Genomic DNA, 20,672 nt, shown 5'->3' with positions numbered 1-20,672 from the left:
TTTTTTCCCTTGCGCGATTGAATATTTTGACTGCCCCAGCAGATTCCATAGCTCCTGAAGAACTAACATTGTTAATATGGCATTAGTGATTCGCAAACCATGCTGTGTTAGTTTTTTAGTTTCCCGAGAGACACATTCATGGCAAAGTTTTGAGAGTACTTTAACGTCAACATATTTTTTATCAATAAATGTTGTTACTACTCTGTCCTCTGGTTTACCAGGTTCCATCAACGGTAACTCAATTTTACGCTGGGAAATTAGAGATAGGCTGAAAGCTTTTAGTAGCTTTTAGCATGCTTTTAACGGCTACAATTTAATATGTTTGCTTGATAGAACCTTGATTGTGACGATAATAGCAACTTTTAGTATTACTAAACACGTTCAAGCAAGAAAAGAATCGTTTTATGGTTTCAAATCCTTCACTAATCTCTTGAAAGGCAATAACGCTTCTAATATTTGTTTTAAAAGTTCATTCGTTTTTGAACCTTCCTCTTTACTTATATTTTTACAGGGTTTTGAAGAAAAAAAGTTCTCTGGGCAAAAATAAAAACAATGGACAAAACCCTTCCGAGATTTCAAGTTGTCAACAAATTGCATGCTTTTTTTGCTAGTTAATTCCAAACCTTTTAATAACAATTTTAAAAATCCTAAAATTTGTAAAAATAAAGTAATCAGATTTCTCAAGATTTGTATTCTCCTCGTATTCATTTTGTTCCCCTTGCATTCGTCTAGTGTGTTCCCCTTGCATTCATCTAGTGCTGCAGATTTACTTGTGTCAGAAGCAAAATCATAAACACCCTTCAACTATTCAACAATTGTCACAGAGTCGTAATGTTGTTTCTCTTTCTCTATTCTATAAGTATCATAATGGGCGCTGCTTTAAAGAACTAGCGTCTCTTGTGCCATCTACTAAAATTCATCCTTGTGTTACTTGTCATTGATAAAGTGTCATCCTTTCAATATAAGTGTTCCAAAAAGCTCTAAAAATTCTTATTCATCTTGTTTTTTTCTTCAAAAAATCATTCTTATGGGATTCGCTCCTTCATCTTGTTTTCCTGATTCATGCAACTTGCTGATTCATCAAACTTCTTTTTAGTCGTTAATGGTAAGCTTTATAAACTTGATCTTTACTTTTCAACTTTTAACTCTAATAGTGGTTGCTTGCAGCTTTGTTAGAAGTAAAGATGTTTAAAAAAAAAACCTTGCACTTCGAATCAGTTTGTTGAGGCTTTCTAGAGCGTCCTTAGAATCGTGAGCATTACAAAAATCAAATTGGATTAAAAAAAAAATTTTGGATTTAAGTATGAGTAATAATACACATTTAGTTCACATAATTTATCATCAGGAAATTAATAAAAAGCAAATTCAATATAGATTTTACCAAATCTTTTTTTACTTGTTTCAAACTCACGTATTTTCAAAACAAAATCCATATTTTTATTTTTAAATACAATACTAAAATACTTTTATACAGAGGTATTCTACAAATAAAATGAGGAGGGGGAGGGGTGAATCTTTAAAAAGTACCAATTAACTTCTTTTAAAAAAAAAAAATGAATAGATAAAAAAATTAAAAAATAAAATTTACCCAACTGAATTGTGTAAAATACCTAACTAGCCGACTAAATTCGTAAAAAAACCGACTACACCTTCAAATCACTTTGATGGGGCAGGGGAAAAAGTGTTCCACCTCTCCTTCTCCCCCTCGCCTCTGCTTTTATATTCAAATACTGCTAGGTTAAAATTTAACGCGGCTATCTCAAGAAAATACGCTATGTCAATATTTAATTGAGCATTTTTACCCACGTCCAAAAAATACTTTTTTAAAAAAAAGAAGAGGATTCGACGTTGTATTTAACAAAATATACATAATGGATAATAGTTTGTAAATTAACTAAATTAACCTAAATTGAATCAGAGCAACGTGGAAGTTTTAATTGGCTAGTACATATGGTCATAATTGTGCATATAAAAACACATATTTTAATTTTAAATCGTGAAAAAGGAACTGTTTTCGAAACAAAAGGGCAGAGTAGTTTAACATATTCGTTACTAGAAATTTGAAAATTAGATACAAATAAAGTTAAATTAACGGTAAAGAAACCGTATACTAGAAACAAACATTTTCAAAATTTCAAGGCCAAACTTTTTTTCTTATTACATATTTTATGTTAAAAATATATATATATATATTTAATATTTCTTGAGTAAATTTTTTAAGTTAGTTTTTTACCAATAAGTAGTTTAATATAACATTTTAATATAACATTTTATATCTGAAATTAGAAAAAAAAAAACTCGTTAAGACTTATGTTCGTAGAATTATACATTGATTATTTAAATGTTGATGTTGTTTTTTTTTTGTGTTTTTTTTTGTGTTTTTAATTTTTTTTAAGTTGTTATAAATTATTTTAATATCTAGTTCAAATTACAAATTAAAAAAAAAAGCATTTGTTATTTATTGTTTTATAATAAAAGTAAAACATAGTAGCTGATTGAAGTAAGGGGTTAAAACTTCGAGTCACACAAAATATAAACAAAAGTTGACCAGAGCAGTTTGTTTCATGACACCAAGAAACAAAATGAATACATTTTATACTATTTTTGTTTTTCAAGCGACTTTGATCGCAGAATTATAGTGCGGTCAGAATTATCATTTTCGGTCTCCATGGAAAAAATAATAATTTTGCCAAAAAAAAAGTAAAATAAAAAAAAACGCATTACGTTGCTTAAACTGCCCCTTTTTCTCAAAAGATCTATATCAAATTATTTTTAACTAAATAATTAAATCTAACTATTGAACATTCTTTATATAGAGTATAAACTTAATTTATTATAACTATTATAAGAGATGCCAAACATCCTCTTCCCATTTTTTTTTCTTCAGTTCATTAGTTTTGATTTTATCCCTATCAATCCGCACTGTATTTACACCCCCCTCCCCTCCATAACCAATTTTGTAAACTTTTTTTGCTCATTTTTCCAAAAACTTTTTAGAATTAATCAATACATATTTTTTTCCCGTTTTTTATGTTAAATAATAATTCCCTGTTAAATAATATCTCGTAGTGAATCGAGCTTTTTGCATACAATTTTGTGATTTATAGTAAGTTACATTATACTAAGTCTTTTGTTAACCCTTTTATAATCTTTAGGTATACTTTAAAGTAACTTGTGATAACTTTTAGAGAAGTTATCACAAAGGGTAACTTGACCTGTAAGCTCCATATAAGCAGCGTTCTTGGGTCAGCTAGGTTGGCATTATGAGGATCCATGCTAACCATGGTACCTTGTTATGTGATTATTTTGACTTTTAATGTCAGCATAGTCACATAGACTATATTACTTTTATTGAATATAAAAGCCAAATATTAGATAGAACAAAGTCTGGTGAGTTAGATGGATAGTGGATTATTGTGATGAAGACAATCAATGACGATTTAAATAAAATGGAATCGAGCGTTATCATGGAGACGTTTGAAGTTGCAAGTGCTTGTTACAACGTATTTATTTTGAGTATTTTAGAATTTCTCAAGTAGTATTTACTAGTAATGGTGTCTCGCCATTCAACATAATCATGCTGTTTTAAAGAAAGTGAAGAAAATTTTTTTTGGTTCAAATTTGAGGCTTTTTCTTACAATTTTTTTAACTTTATCTTTACCAACCCAACTAACATGATTACAATTTATCATAAATTAAAACACAGTTCATGTGTTGTAACAAATCATATAGTCTTGATTGGTCGTTTCGGAATAAAGCTTTTTTTAGTTTTTCTACCATCCTAAGTTTTTTTTAATAACCTTAATATAAATACTGTAATTTAATAGTAGTAGTGTCATTTCACTTTCGTTTTTAAAGTAATTTTATTTAGGTACTAGGCTTTTCTGAACTTGAAGGAGCGCTTTCTCTGTATACGCGCGGTCATTCAAGAAAAATCTACCTAGCAAGTTAAAACTTCTAACTTTTTGGAATTAAATTATTAATTATCAGTTTAGAAATGTTAGATAAATCATAAAAGCAATATTAAGATCGTAATATAAAGGAGGTAAGTATAGAAAACAGTGTAGAAAATTATATATTACATTTTTATTAGATAAAAGGATCACCCCTTCTAATTTTTTAAATCGTTTATATTTTGTTTCTTTTAGCTTTATTCTTGGTTTTATTTTGGCAGTTTTGTTTTTATTGAGCTCTTATTTTATTTTTTAGAAGAAATTAGGGGTATGGATAAGGTCTAACTATTTCGTATGCACTTTTTAGAAAGAAATTAGGGGTATGGATAAGGCCTAACTATTTCGTATGCACTTTTTAGAAAGAAATTAGGGGTATGGATAAGGTCTAACTATTTCGTATGCACTTTTTAGAAAGAAATTAGGGGTATGGATAAGGCCTAACTATTTCGTATGCACTTTTTAGAAAGAAATTAGGGGTATGGATAAGGTCTAACTATTTCGTATGCACTTTTTAGAAAGAAATTAGGGGTATGGATAAGGCCTAACTATTTCTTATGCACTTTTTAGAAAGAAATTAGGGGTATGGATAAGGTCTAACTATTTCGTATGCACTTTTTAGAAAGAAATTAGGGGTATGGATAAGGTCTAACTATTTCGTATGCACTTTTTAGAAAGAAATTAGGGGTATGGATAAGGCCTAACTATTTCGTATGCACTTTTTAGAAAGAAATTAGGGGTATGGATAAGGTCTAACTATTTCGTATGCACTTTTTAGAAAGAAATTAGGGGTATGGATAAGGCCTAACTATTTCGTATGCACTTTTTAGAAAGAAATTAGGGGTATGGATAAGGTCTAACTATTTCGTATGCACTTTTTAGAAAGAAATTAGGGGTATGGATAAGGTCTAACTATTTCGTATGCACTTTTTAGAAAGAAATTAGGGGTATGGATAAGGCCTAACTATTTCGTACTTTTTTGCACTAAAAGAGTTATTAAAACTTTATCATAAAAATGTTTATTTCTACTTTTAAATTTATTTAGTTAAAGAAGTCCTAAATTAATATAATTCAAATATACATTGAATCCTATCATTACATATCTTGCTTATTTTATTGTGTTGATTATTATTTTATTGATATTTCTGTTATGCTATTACCTTTGTTTTGTTCTGATTTTAGAAAATTTAGAAAACTAAATTAAAATTTCGAGCCGACTCTGACATTTTATTGTTGCTAAAGGTTAAGTTTTGTTATAAGGGTTGCAGTTCTTTTATCTGTTTTTTGTTCTTTATTTAATAAGTATTTGATTTAATTTAAATATGATAATAATTTGATAATTTATTACGAGATATATGTCTTTATATATGAATATATATATATGAATCTTATTAGATTTTTTCATGTTATTTTTAAATTTTTTGTTTGCGCAATTCAAGTTATATATAATTAAAGTTTGCATATATATTTATATTATGTTTAAAGTTAAAAAGTTTTTGATAAATATGTGTATGTGGTAATATATGTTATATAATTGTTTTATAAACGTGTTTTTAAAATAGTATAAAATGTATCTATTGTGTATATAAATGTTATATGAGGTGTTTATATATGTTATATAAATACATTGTGTTTTATAGTTAGTATATATGCTTATATAATGTTGTTTCCATGTTTTCAAAGTGTGTGACTTGGCAAACGTGTAGAGCAAGATTTTGCGTAATGTTATTTATGTTACTAATGTTATTACGTTTCGCTTATCTTTAAGTTGGTGTCTATTGTTAAAAATTATAGTTGCTATTGTTATATGAACTTACTGCATTTAATCATTCACTAAAAGCCACTCAAGAAAAATTATTTTGCTGCATTCACATTTTTTTTATATCTCACTTTGAATTTTTAGAACCATGATGTACCAACATGAATCGTTTTCTAAAAGCTAACATGAAATAATAAAATTTAACAACTACTACACTCTTATCATGACATCTTATCTCTATCAGACACATTGATTATAGTTTCATATATGATGTTTTTCTTTGTATTTGCTTATTGTTACATTTTTTTATTTCAGATTTATCATAGGATGGATTTATGCGATATAAAAGAACAAATATATGTAAATTTTTATGAATATTTAAAAAAATCTACTAATAATTAGTCCAGTTAACGTTCATACTTCAATGTTGCATATGTCATTTTTAAGAAATTTCTAGGCTTTTCTAAATGCGTTTCTTATTCACATGGATTTACAAGCCAGTTCTGCAAGGCAATTTAAGCTGAAAAATTTTTTTATGGCCTTTAAGGAGGAGACGTTGTTCTTAGTTTAATTTAATTTATTCAAATAGTTCTAATAAATAAATGTTTGTTTGTTCTTGGTTTTTTACTTATCTTTTTTCAGATTCTTAAGAACTAGGCAAATTAGCTAAGCAAGTTTTGTTGTATTTTTTAGTGCAATTGGAAAGAGCTGAAAGCTATTTTTTAGAACAATTGAAAAGAACTGAAGTGTTTTTAGTCACTTCACAGAGTATAACTGGTACTGATTTGAGTAAATTTACTAATTTGTTTTGTTATATATTGGATTTATTTTCTATTTGATGTATATTATATGAGATATATATTTTATGTATTTAATATGGAAAACTGGCTCTAATTTGTAGACACAATAGTTAATATACATAAATCTGCCTATATTTCAGTATATTTTATATTTCTCTGTATCTATATAAATATTCTATCTTAGAAAAAATAACAGAATAGAAAAAAAAATTCTTTTTGAAAGTAGTTGAAAAAAATAATGACATTTTTTCATATTTCATTGTTTAAAGTGTTATATACCACTTTTTAAATGTATGTGAATATACCCAGCGGGCACACGACGTTGGAATAACGTTGAAATAACATTGATCAACGTCGATCAACGTCAATCAGCAGCCTTATTTCAACGTTATTCCAAAGTTGTGTGCCCGCTGGGTATATATATATATATATGTATATGTATATGTATATATATATATATATATATATATATATACATATATATATATATATATATATATATATATATATATATATATATATATATATATATATATATATATATATATATATATATATATATATATATATATATATATATATATATATATATATAATTACTTTAAAGTAAAGTATACTGACTGAAATTGCTTCAATTTTTTTATACAAGGTTGTGCATTAAGGTAAAAATAATTTTGTGCATTGTAGTCTAGATTCTTTGTTAAATAAAAATAATTGATGTAAATAAATATTGTTTAATATTTTTGATAAACGACTTTTGTATATAAACATATAAAAAGATATGAATTTCAATAAATCTTAAGTTTAAATAAAGTCTTTGGTTAGAAAAGATCACAAGTTTAAGATTCTTTAACATTCATTTATTCAATTGTAACAATAGTAAGATTACTGGTAATATGTTTAATGATAATAGTGAAATTGAAATAGATAATATTAGGCTAAAAAAAGTTAATAATGTAAATGCTAATTGGCAACTTACAATAGCTCCCAAATAAAAAAGATAGATCTAGGCAGTATGAAATTAATCATCGTTGAAATGTAAGAAATGCTGCTCGGCGAGCAGAAAACTTACTACCAGTTACTACTATTTATTGCGTGTTTTTTTACTTTTTTTAACATGCTGCTTTGGAAACACTTGCTTTCTCTTCCTTTCTCTTTCAAACTCTTTCCCTTAGATGAGAGGGAGATTTAATAAAACTTATGTAATTACTGAGCTCTTAAGTGTTTCTTAATACCGCAAATGATAATGACCATTTATAAGAAATATTTTTCGAGTTGCTTGCTATTTTATGATATAATTGTTCAAGTTGTTTAAATATAATTGTCCCTTGATTGTTCAAATATTGTAATAAATAAAATATTTTTAGTCCAAGTATTTTAGTTGATAAAATATTTTATTAAGTTGTGGTGTTGTTTGCCAGTGTTCTGCATTGTGTTGTCTAACCTTTTTATAATCTTTTTTAATTATTGTGTAGACACAGAATATATATTTTCTGTTATTATTCTTATTCTACTAACAATAAAATGCAAATAATTCTTTTGTAATTAAAAATTGTAATTTCTTTTTTTAGGTATTTGCAGTCTTTAATTGACTTTCCTTTTCTGGTACCTGTGTTGTGACGGATTTTAAAAAGAACTTAATTTGCTGTTAATGCGATCTTCATGTCGTTAAATATAAGCAATGATGTTGCAGATAGGGAGTCAAAGTTAAAATATTATTTATAGATAAATTTGTATTTAATTTTTTAGATAAGATATCAAGTTATTAATGTGTTGTTATTGTTATTAATGATTTAATTACTCATAACCAGTATTACGGGTTGCTTACTGCTAGTAAGAGTAAATGTAATTTTGAGAGGAAAAAAAAAATTAGTAAAATAAAGTAGCAAAACAATAAAATAAACGTCCAACTATGAAAATAACAAAAAGCAACTATTATAGGTACTTGTAAAATTAGAAGCAATTACGGACTTTCAGAGTGCGGTTTCAGTGTATGACTTTTGTATAAGGGATAAATGAACAAAATGGCAACTTTGTTTAGGTTATTTTTAAGACGTTTTTAATAAATATAGATTTAGTTAGTCGATTATTTGATATTTCTTAACGAAATTATATTATATATTGTTTGATATTAATTATATAATATAATATTGTTTAATATTAATATATATATAATATAGTTTAATATAAATTATATTATACATATAAGTTTTTTTTTTTTTTTAGTTTTGAGATAATGCTACCGCACGCGCTTATTAAGATTGCGGTGGGAGGGAAAAATTCCTTTATCGTGTATTAAGCACCTAAGAGAAATAAAAGCGAGCTTCAAACAAAAAAAGCTTGATTTTTTAATTTTTTGAAACTTTACTTGACAATCTTGATTTTGTTATGTACATAGAGTTATGACTTTTTTTCAACCCCATGCTCCTGTACTGTAATAATATGAACTTTTACCTAAAAAGCACGAAATGAACTATTATTTGCATATCTTTTGAAAAAAGTGCACCGCGCCATTGAAAAATCGATTTTTAACTGCGCAAACCGGTTTTTATTGTCGTCATCATTGGAATTTATTTAAATTTAGTTAAATATTTTAAAAAGTATATATTTTTTTTAAATAAAAAATCTTTGAGACAGTTTTTAAGATGCACAATCATTGACTGAAAATATATATATTCATTAAAATACTTAACTGAATTTGAATTAATTTCAATGATGACGTCAATAAAAGCCGGTTTACATAGTTAAAAACTAATTTTTCAATGGCGGGGTGAAATTTTTTCAAAAGATATGCAAATAATAGTTCATTTCGTGCTAAGGGAAAAGTTCATCAAACTACAGTACAAGAGTATGGGGTTGAATAAAAAAGTCATAACCCTAATGTACATATGCAAAGGCAGAATGAGTCTTTTAAAAAAAAAACTGCTTTGTACAAATGAAGGATGGGGAGGGGTGGCAAAAATAGTGGTTTAGTGCTTTATGTCACTCACTTTATTACGTTCTCTACTATAATTTAGAATACTTATAGTGTTATTATAACTGTACACAATAACTTTTCTGTAGGAAATGGGGGTGGAATTTCCACTTTGTGTGGTATGTACACAAAACTACTCTTTTCTCATGTCTTATCATCTGAATCAAAATCTGCAAAGTACTTCCTTATCCAGAAAAATAACATTTTGTGGGATGTATTAAAATGTTTAATAGACAGTATCTTTTAAAATACAGCAATATCAGACTAGTCACATAAAGAGTACAAATTACTTGCAACTTTAGAAAAAGAAAACCTTTGTTGAATTTCTAACTTTGAAAGTATAAAACCTCTACGCACCCATATTAATAAATTGATACGTAAAATTCCTATAGTCAATTTTAGTACAACATTAAAAAATTAAAAAAGTAAACATAATTTAGTCTTTTGACAAAAAAAGTAGCGCTCTATAAATAGCAAGGGGTGTCCACTATGGAAAAAAGTTTTAAAACCACTCATATTGAATTTTTTTTTCCATTTTAGTGCTTATGTACAATGAAAAAAAATTTTTTAACAAATTTTAATAACTATTCTAGGGCCCCCTACTACATACATACTAACAACATACTAAAACAGACAAACTAGATGAATTTTTTAGAAAATTATGTCGTATATTTAACAAACATAAAAAATATTTTTATACATAAATTGTATTCATTAAATACTTAAATTAGATATTTATTAAACATTTAATTAAATTATAGATGAATTTGAAACAATTTTAAATCTTTTTTTAAACAAAGTTTTTAAAATTTTGAAAAAATTAAAAGCAAAACAAATAAAATAAATTTATACTATTTTATATCCATTATGCAAAATTAGATATCCACTATGCAAAAAACTTGCCAAATTTAATTTTTTTCTTATTTTGTGCACTCTGAAAAATATCTTATTAAATTTATTAACTATTCTAGAGCCACATAAACATTTAACAAGTCTCTAATAATATTTAAAAAGCTTTTCAAAAGTATGTCTTGTTGGATCTCAAATAATCAAAAATATCACTTTTATATAAAAAAAGAAAGAACTTGAAATAAAAACACTCTTGTAGAACTCTCTTTTTTTTATTTTTAGTTAAAAAATGTCGCTATTTTAGCAGTAAAATTTTTTTATTAATATTAGCGACCTGTAAAACATTTAAGGGCTTCGAGGGGGTTCTAGAATAGTTATTAAAATTTGTTAAAAAAATTTTTTTTCATTGTACACAAACACTAAAATGGAAAAAAAAAATTTAATATGAGTGGTTTTGAAATTTTTTTGCATAGTGGACACCCCTTGCTATTTATAGAGCGCTACTTTTTTTTGTCAAAAGACTAAATTATGTTTACTTTTTTAATTTTTTAATGTTGTACTAAAATTGACTATAGGAATTTTACGTATCAATTTATTAATATGGGTGCGTAGAGGTTTTATACTTTCAAAGTTAGAAATTCAACAAAGGTTTTCTTTTTCTAAAATTGCAAGTAATTTGTACTCTTTATGTGACCGGTCTGATATTGCTGTATTTTAAAAGATACTGTCTATTAAACATTTTAATACATCCCACAAAATGTTATTTTTCTGGATAAGGAAGTACTTTGCAGATTTTGATTCAGATGATAAGACATGAGAAAAGAGTAGTTTTGTGTACATACCATTTGAAGTTGTGTTTGAACAAAATAGGCAAGTGATTTAGATAAGTTTGGCAATTGCTTTTTTGAATTTTTTCCTCCAACATTTTTTTTCAAGTAACAAGTTTAGAGCTACCAAGACATAAGGGCATGAGTCATCTTCTGTAAAAGTAAAGAAACCACATGGCATAGCATTTGATAAAGACTGGTTTCAAAAAAGCAATAGTGCTTTTTTTCAAAGCGCAAGAAATTTTTAAAACTTTCAAATTTCTTTTTACCATATACAACTTACAATGCTGGTCAACTACCAGTTATTTAGTTCTTTTTTATGTGAAGCCATGAATCTGTGTTTTGCTCAATAATTTTTATAATTTAATAGGAAATTTATAAGGATCATTAGGGTACATATTTTGAATTTTTATTTCTCTAATTTTTCCTCTAAATGTTGTTGAATAATGTTGTTTTCATCACTTGCGGAAATATTGTTGTTATTTATATTGGTTTTAGGAACAGTATATTCTTTAGTAGAATTTGTAGAGATGAATTTTTTGTTTTTTGAAGAACTAGTTAAATCAAAATCTAAATTATTTTTATAAAGAGCATATATTTTTCATTAGATTACACAAATAATATTATACTTTATTGTGGTTAACTTTTTAAGATCAGGAGAAACAAGGTCAGCATTGTAAGTTTGGTTTTTTTTGACATAATCATGATTTACCTATCAACAAGCAGCTATTTTTGTGAAGTGATAGCTGAGGTGATTAAATAAAGATAAAGATTTTATACTTGACTTTAATAAAACTTTGTAACAATGTAACTTAAAAGGAATTTTTTTATCTTTTATTTTAGACTTTATACTGCTCTGTATTTTTAGAATTTCTCTTGAATATTGAATTTTCTGGGTCTTCTACAACAATTGTTTCCTTGTACAAATTTTCATCTGTTTCTTTACGAGCAAGACCTGCTGAATTTGGTGTTGAATTTGGCACAGCAGAATCATAAGAATTGAACCTTATTTACTTCAACAATGCCAGTTTTTGTTGTTCAGTACATGAAAGCGATAATAGTTTTCCTTAATTTTATGAAAGTGTTTTTGAAATAATAATAATGCAAAAACATTGCAACATAGCTCACTCACACCAACTGAACATTGCAATAGGATTTCAGTGGAACATTATTTTTAAACAACATTACAACAGGACGAATTTGTTCTCTGTGATATTTTTTTTTATAAGTCCTCTTACAAACAACGTATTAGGTTAACTAGAATCCGTTAAAGCAATTTTTCGGTTTGTGAAAATAAAATATTCTTTTTGTTGTTGACCTAAACTGCCTTCACGATTGTTTAAAGCACAATTTTAATTAGTTACGGAAGGGTACAACGAATTGCCACTATTCCAAGGAGCAATTGAAGGTGAGATGTTTTTAGGATTCAAGAAAGTTACAAATATAAAACACCTTTCTGCTTTACTTGTTAGTTTTTGAGTTAGGGAAGAACACAGTTTAAACTTATTTATTCTGATACGAAACTCATGTAAAGTCCCACTTTTAGATAAGCCATCGTCAGTTAACGATTTTATAAAATGGTTAACTGACGATGGCTTATCTAATAGTGGCACTTTAAATGAGTTATGTATCAGAATAAAAAAATATTTTTATTCGAAGTATCATCTATTATTTTTTATTAAAAAAAAATAGAGATTATATGATTTTTTTTTTTTAATGGTTTGATTTATTTATCCCCTATAAAAATGGCACCGAAATCTCATACTTTAACTCCGCCCCGTATGAAAGTCCCTAATTGCTAGCTAGGCAGGTCCGTTTTAGGGGTTGGAAAAACTACAACTTTGCCACCTTACTTTCCCCATTCTATGTTGTTATTCAAACTCCTAGGGAGGTCAGGAAATTTAAAATTTTCAAAAATTTTAAATTTCCTGACTTCGCTAGGGGTTTGAATATTTTATATTTAGTACATTTTCAGGGAAATATCTTTTTTAAAATTTGATCTAATGCGGAGTTAAAACCTCAGCGCGCGATAATAAATTTCATGAAACTGCGCTACGTTTATAACTTTTTAAATTTAAAATGACAATATCAACACGTTCAATTACTGAAGTATTTTTATTAGGAAAAACCCACGAAATTGATTGCGAAACTTTGCCTACAAAAGACGACATTTTATAATATTTTTATCACTGCTGCAAATTACTAAATTTCAAAAAACAATAAAAATAAAAAACATACCGAAATTATTTCTTGCCCTCACAAGCTGCTATGAAATAATAAAACATCAGCCTAAATGTGCTGTTTCTGCTCTTAGAAAATTGTTGCTTATTGGTGGTATACCACATATTAGTTGCAGAAGTATTAGGTAACTATTGATTTAAATAATTTTCATAGTTTATTTCATAATTATTGATAATTATTGATATAAAAGTTAAATGACAAATGAAAATTTATTAAATTATTTTAGGGAAAATGTTTTCAAATTTATATATCATCACAAGAAACTGGTATCATATCGTTCAAAAAAAAAAACGGAAACACAAAAGCTGCATAAAAATAATTTTTTGGCATTAGAAAAGCCAAAAAATTATTTTTTTGGCTTTTCTAATGCCAAAAACCTCATGAAATAATTGAAAAAGATAGAATTCGATCAAAAGATGCAAAAAAAAATGCGATATTTTATTTTATGCAGACCGAAAAACTGAAAGGACAATGATAGTTGACAAAACAGACAAAAAATATCAAAAAGTTTATTCCAACAGAGAGTTTCGCAAAAATAAAGCCAAGGAGTTTGAGCAAAAATAGGAATCTGCCACAAAAAACTTAAAGCTTAAACAATTTTCATCAAATAACAATTGTATTATTGAAAATCAAGAGTTATTTTTGTTAAAAAACTTTGATAATGAAGAATTTCAATATAATAACTATGATGATATTGAAAATCAATCAGCTAACATAAAACAAAATAAAGTGTCTGTCACAGTGGACATTAACGAACTTATGAAAAAAACTTCAACATTTTGTGGGCATTTTGGAATTTCTGTTGGAATACAGACAGGATTATTAGCATTATTTTTAAGATGTGGAAATATTAATCTTAATGAAGTTAAACTTTCAATGACAAAAGGAGAAAAAATAAGAAAAGATTTAAATGTAAGTGAATTAGAAAAAAAAAAAAGGAAAAGATAAAAGAAAAATGTAAAAATAGTAATTTAATTTTGCACATTGATACAAAAAAAAGTTACGGCTTTAAATGAAGACTATACTTCTGTAGTAAACGAATATCTAGCTGTTGTTGTTACAAGTCCAGACAGGAATTTAAATACAAATGGAAAATAACAGGATGAGCTGCTAGGTATAGTTAAATTTCAATCAGGAAAAGGATATGATTAAGCATTTGCATGTTTTTATGTTATAAAAAAGTTTGGAATTGAAAGCATTATAACTGGAATTTGTGCTGACACAACAGCATGTAACACTGGTTGTACTAAGGGTTGTATAAGTATTTTAGAAGAACTTTTAAATCGACCTCTGTTAAGACATTTTTGTAGAAAACATTCTCAAGAACAACTTATATTACATGAAATAAATGCAATCACTAAAACAGAAAGCAAAGGTCCATCAAAATCTATTTATAAAAGATTCAAAGCTGCTTGGGCAATGCATAATGAAAATGTTCAAAAAAAATATGGTTCAGTTATCAAAGTTTCCGTGGTGTGAAGTTATTGGTACTCCATTAAAAGATATGGCTAAAAAAAGTTTATCTTTTTTCAAAACAGCTTAGGAACTTTATACTTTCCCCAGAAATGAATATAAATATCTGTGTCAATATGTCATTGTTTTTCTTGAAAGAAGGGAGGCAATTCCTGGATTTATTATACACAAACCAGCTGCTGAACATGAAGCTAGATTTATGGTAAACGCTTTATACATCTTGGTAATGAAGCTTACTCAACCAATCATAAAGTTTTAAACCTAGAGGATGAAACAGTATTTTTAAAGGCTGCAATATATGTAGCTTCAGTTCATGCAAAAAACTTTCTTCAATCAAGTCAACTTGTTTCTACTCCTCATAATGATTTGTGTACGGTTAAAGAGATGATAAAAGTGAAAGATTTTGATGCTGATGTTCCTCAAGCTTTTATTTCAAGCTATCTTAGACACAGTTATTATCTCTCTGAAGGAACAGTTGTCTTTTTTTTATTGGATAAAAATCTAGACAATAAAGTTAAAGAAAAAGTTGCTCAGCAGTTGTTGAAGACAAATTTACCTGAAATCTTTAAACTTAAAAAGTTTAAGCCTGTAGAAATGAATGAAAATTCAGAACCTAATGATTATGATGGTCAAAATTCTTGGCTAATATTTAAAATAGTTCCTTACTTATCAAAGTGGTTGGAAAGTCTATCTAATATGTGGAATCATGATTCTGATTATAAAAGTATGAAAAGGTTTATAAAAAGATTAGTCTGTGTCAATGACACAGACTAATCTTTTTATAAACCTTTGTTGAGAAAGAGCTATAAAATGGGTAAAAAACTTTATCGATTCAGCAATTAAAGAGGAAAAGTTGCAAGATATTTTTCTGGTTTTGAAGGGACACAGAGTTAATTTTCCATTATATAAATGTAACTGCTCCAAAAAAATACTTAATAAATTGTAAGAAAAGTTTAACTTTTCATAAGAAAAATTTAACAGAATTTTTTATGTATTTTATTTACAAAACATGTTTGTGAAACTTTTAGTAGAAGCCTTTCACATTTTTAACTATTTACTTTTATTTTTTTTATCTTAAGTAAGTACATTATTTAGATTCCTTATTTAACAAACTTCTTAAAAACAAATTGTATTAAGTTTTTTAATTAATATTTAAGAGTATATAGATAAATATACGATTAAAGACATATTAAAAACAGGTCTTTAAAAGAAACTAGGTCATATTTCAAAATGTGTTATCTCGAGAAATTTTAAATATTTTGAGCTCAAATTTTATACCAACCATCCTAATAGTAGAGCCAGCTCATATAAATAAAAAATTTATTAGTTTTTGTTGGTCCTTGCTCCAATTAAGATAGCAATTTAACGAATATGTGGTCAAAAATGGGTTTTTTAAAAATATTCAAACCCTCAGGGAGATTAGTAAAATTAAGATATTTTCAAAACTTTTTGTCTTGTACAACAACGTGGAATGGGAAAATAAAGTGGCAAAGTTATAGTTTTTCCGACCCCTAAAAACGGACCTGCCTATTGCTCGCCATTTTTCGAGTAAAAGCCTTATTCCACGAACTTATGTTGTCTTTAATTTGCTAAACTTTTTGAAGAGAAATCATTAAGTCTTTACTTAATGTCAGCTAGGTACGTCGAGACGCGTCTTGATGATTTAAAATCAGATATCTCACGTATATACATTCGGTAGCATTTTTCAAATTATAATTATAAAACTGTTTACATAAACCTAATTGAGCTTGGTAACTACATTTAATCAAGTGTAATAAAAGCTTTAATAAAACATTGTTCTTTGTCACTAATAGTGCGTTCTAATAAATCAGCACTTCAGGTGAAAACCCTCTACCCGTCATCTTTCAAAGAGTCACCCAACGAAACATTTTTACGAAATTTTTTACAATATTACTTTACTTAGAATTTTCATCTTAATTACACATATTTACAAAAAATGTTGAAATTTCATTTGATCGTAGTAAATCATAACTAAAATACAATCAAATCAATATATCTACCTGCGGTAAATCGAACATATTCTTCGTTTAAAATTACTTTATGAATAAAGCAAAATAAAAATATAACCTTTCTCAACCACATTTTAAAAAATAAAAATTTTTAAAAAGTTTTTTTGCGCACTTTTAATCATTCAGATTGTTCAAAACTGATCAACGAAAAAATGCGCAACAAAACTTTGATTGCAAAGCCTTGAAATACATATAAGTAGCATAATTTTTTTTAAATAGACTTTCTAAATTTACTTTTAAAATAGACTTTCTAAGAAGCCTATTTAAAAAAATTTTAACTTATAAATTTAAAATATATACATTATATATATATATATATATATATATATATATATATATATATATATATATATATATATATATATATATATATATATATATATATATATATATATATATATATATATATATATATATATATTAGGGTGTATCATACTTTTGCATGTTTTAATTTTCATTCAGTATGTCACTTTTCCTATGTATTCATAAACCCTGGGTTGAATGGTATAATTTATTTTGGTAAAAAAACAAGTCTAGCTACCGGGAAAACGTTTTTAATTTTCAAAAATATTGTGTTTATTTACTAAATGATGACTGTTTATGTTATAAATGTACATAATAATTATTTAAAATATTGTTTAACCTTATGCTTAATTTTTATAATATGCTTTGAGTTTTTAGCAATATTATTTTGTGTATAAGTATCAGTTAATATTCAAATATACTTTGAAAATATTATAATTACCATTTTAGATTTTATTTCAAGTTAATTGCTATACTTGCTATAATTGCTATAATTGCTATACTTGTATTTATATCTTCCAGATTCATAATATATTAAAAAAGAAAAATCGCATTATCAGTTAGCAAGAAAACCAGAAAATCAATTAACACCAAACTAAGTGAGTATCTTGGAGGTCCTAAAATGTTTCTCCAAACTGAATTTCCAACATTATGTGATTGTTTGCAGCCTTGTCTAGATCTGCAGCGAAACAGAATGCTAGTCTGTGAAAAAAATCCGCGTAACATATCAATGCAAGAAATTTTTTCTAATGTTGCTAATGAAGTTGCAGAACGGTGGCTTATTTCCAACACAGAATTTAAAGAACCCATATTTTGTGGAACTAAAGCAATAGCACTAAGAATTAATAGAAATTGGTCTGCATTCTCTAAGATAGCTCGACACAAATCTCAAAAGGCAAACAAAAAACGCTGGGAACCTAAACTTGATAAACTTTTAGATATTGCTTTTTGCAAATGCAGAATCGTTTACTGCAGTGATAATGATGCCCCTTGCAACGAATCTTGTGATGGCGGTGCTCATTGCTTTTGCAAATGTGACTTAAATTTAAGAATTCCTAAAAAAGAACTTATTTGGATAAAAACCCAGCGAGAAAAACAAAGCAGTGTTTCATGTATGCAAGAATTTTGTCTTGATCTTAAAGAGACTGCCAAACTTAGGCTAAAATGCTTACGCAAGTCAACTGATCAAGCAAAACTCACGCGACAACGTGAAGAAGCTTCAAAGTAAGAAAGGTGGAATGCTTCATTTTGTGGAAGAACTTCTCAATCGAAAACTTTTTAGATCTTTTTGCTGGCTTCACATTAATGAGCTTCCATTCCGTCATATTATGGAAAAACTTGATGGACCAATTTCTTCAGATAAAGGATGGAGTGGAGCAGTAGGTAAACTGTTTTCCGAAGTAGAAAATCTTGAAAGAATTACTAAATTTACGCCAGTTCCGCTTCTGGAGCCTCTTGTTACTATAAGTGAAGATTTCTTAAAGCAAATGAGCACTGAGAGTTTAGTCGCATGGAAGTATTTAAATGCAATATTGAAAGGAAAGCTCGATCCTGAAGTAGCAGCCTTAAATGTGGTAGATTGTCTCACAGTCGATGGCTTATTTGTGGCATAAGATGCCTGCTTCTCTATATGAGTAAACATGATCTTGAACCTGATAATGCAGAGATCTTAAGACTGCTTGCAACTTGGGTGACTCAGGTTTATTTTCCAATGTTCTTTGAAATTAAAGTTAAGCATGACATTAAATATGGTTCTTGTCATCTTTTAAAACTTTTTCAACTTTGGCAGAAGCAAGATGTTAAGATTAAAGAAGCATCTAAACTTTATCTCAAAAGTGAATCTTGGTGGGCTCATCCTGAGAATATACTTGTCTCACTTAAAAGACCATTTAAAGTTCCGCAAACAATAAACCTTGATGCTTGTGACATCAAAGAACTTATTGACTTGGAAAAAGAGGTCATCACTGAACCAATTTTCACTGCAAATATGTCGTTAGTCCAACTCAATGCATTGATAGTTTCTCCCCTGCAGCTACCTCTATACTCATTACATACCCAAAGTTGCGAGAGAGCAGTCAAATTAGTCACAAAAGCAGCTCAGTCAGTCTGTGGTTGGGATAAAAGAGATGGTTTTATAAGAACTCAATTGCGAAATCGTGAACTAATGCCTTTGTTTAAATCAAGAAAAGACTTTAAGTAATTTATGTAATTACTAATTTAGTTTATTTTGATTTTTATTTATACTTTGTTGTGCATAACATTAAATGTTAAATAAATACTTGGTTTTAATGTTGATTTTATAAGAACTTTGCGGAGCTAAAACAAAAATTAAGACAGCCAGATTTATAATTTGAATGAGTATTATGAGTAAGTGTAAAGGGAGGGGGTTTTTGCAACTAAATCTCTTGCTCCTACTCTATCTACTCTATCTCCTACCAGTGCGTATATAAATATATATATACTAATTGTAATATATCTTGATCTTATAATCATAATAACACTATGTAATATTGATACAAGGGAGGGGGGCGGAAGCCCTAGCCGTACATTCTGACTCAAGAATCCTGGAAGCTAAATGATAATTTTGTGTTTTATAACAAATGGTTTTTTTTTTACCTAATATTATTTTAATTTTTATTATTAATTGACTAAAAACATTTAAAAATTAGGCTTTAGTTATAAAAGACTATTTTTTTTAAAAAAAGCTAATTTTAAAATGTTTTTAAATTTTAAAACCATTTTAAAAAGCTAATTGCCTTTTACTGTTTTACCAGTATTTTCTTTTGTGTAAAAAGTTAATTAAATTTTTTTAATTTACCTTTCGTATTTTTTTTAAATGAAAATTCTCGTGAAGTATCTTAATGGAGGAGCCTTCTGCGGGCCCCCTCTTTAATCATTGTGCAAGCAAAGAAAAAAAATTTTCTTTGGCAGAAAAAAAAAAGGTAAGAAAACCATAAAAAATATACTAAGTTTGTTACTTAATAAAACCGCAAAATTTCTTTTACTTTCAAAATCAAAACAGTTTTTGTATTCATTTAAAGATTTTGTCAAAAAAAAAGGTTATCAAAAAAGGTTATTAAAAAGATATCAAAAGTTAAAACTCAAGTTTTCAAAACTCAAATTATCAATTGATCAAAATTGATTTTTCAACTTAATGTGACTGAAAGATTTACTTTCTTGAAGATTGAAGTGCTTAACTTCAATTTTATCATAATATTGTACTCATACCCTTTTAAAACATTAATTAACTCCTTAAATTAAAACCAAAAAAATGACCTAACTTGACCTGTTTACATTCAACCAAACTAGATAGTTTCCTTATTTGTTCGTATATTTTTATTTTTTTAAATATTTTTATTATTTATCATAACATCATATTTATTTTTTATTTTAAACAAGAAATTATATTAACAGTGTACCATCACAGTGTATCATGACAGTGTACCATGAGCTACTTTTATTATTC

General features: G+C 27.1%; 1 protein-coding gene across 2 annotated transcripts in view; it reads right to left on the bottom strand.

Annotated features, from left to right (window-relative positions):
- Positions 1-17,024, bottom strand: part of LOC105844364 (uncharacterized) — a 44,830-nt gene extending 27,806 nt beyond the window's left edge. The window contains exon 1 of one of the 2 annotated variants that reach the window (XR_010636003.1): positions 16,895-16,993. Coding sequence is in view for 1 of the 2 variants with exons in the window: in XM_065789006.1 (XP_065645078.1) it covers positions 16,895-16,976 (82 nt within the window). In the remaining variant the exon portion in view is untranslated. Of the gene's footprint in view, positions 1-16,894 lie in introns of both variants that reach the window. The other variant, XM_065789006.1, reaches the window with a different exon arrangement.
- Between the last annotated feature and the right edge of the window lie 3,648 nt (positions 17,025-20,672).

This window comes from Hydra vulgaris, chromosome 01 (assembly GCF_038396675.1).
Source record: "Hydra vulgaris chromosome 01, alternate assembly HydraT2T_AEP".
NCBI lineage: Eukaryota > Metazoa > Cnidaria > Hydrozoa > Anthoathecata > Hydridae > Hydra > Hydra vulgaris.
Note: the sequence above shows the minus strand (reverse complement) of the source record. Positions and strands in the feature narration are given on the sequence as shown.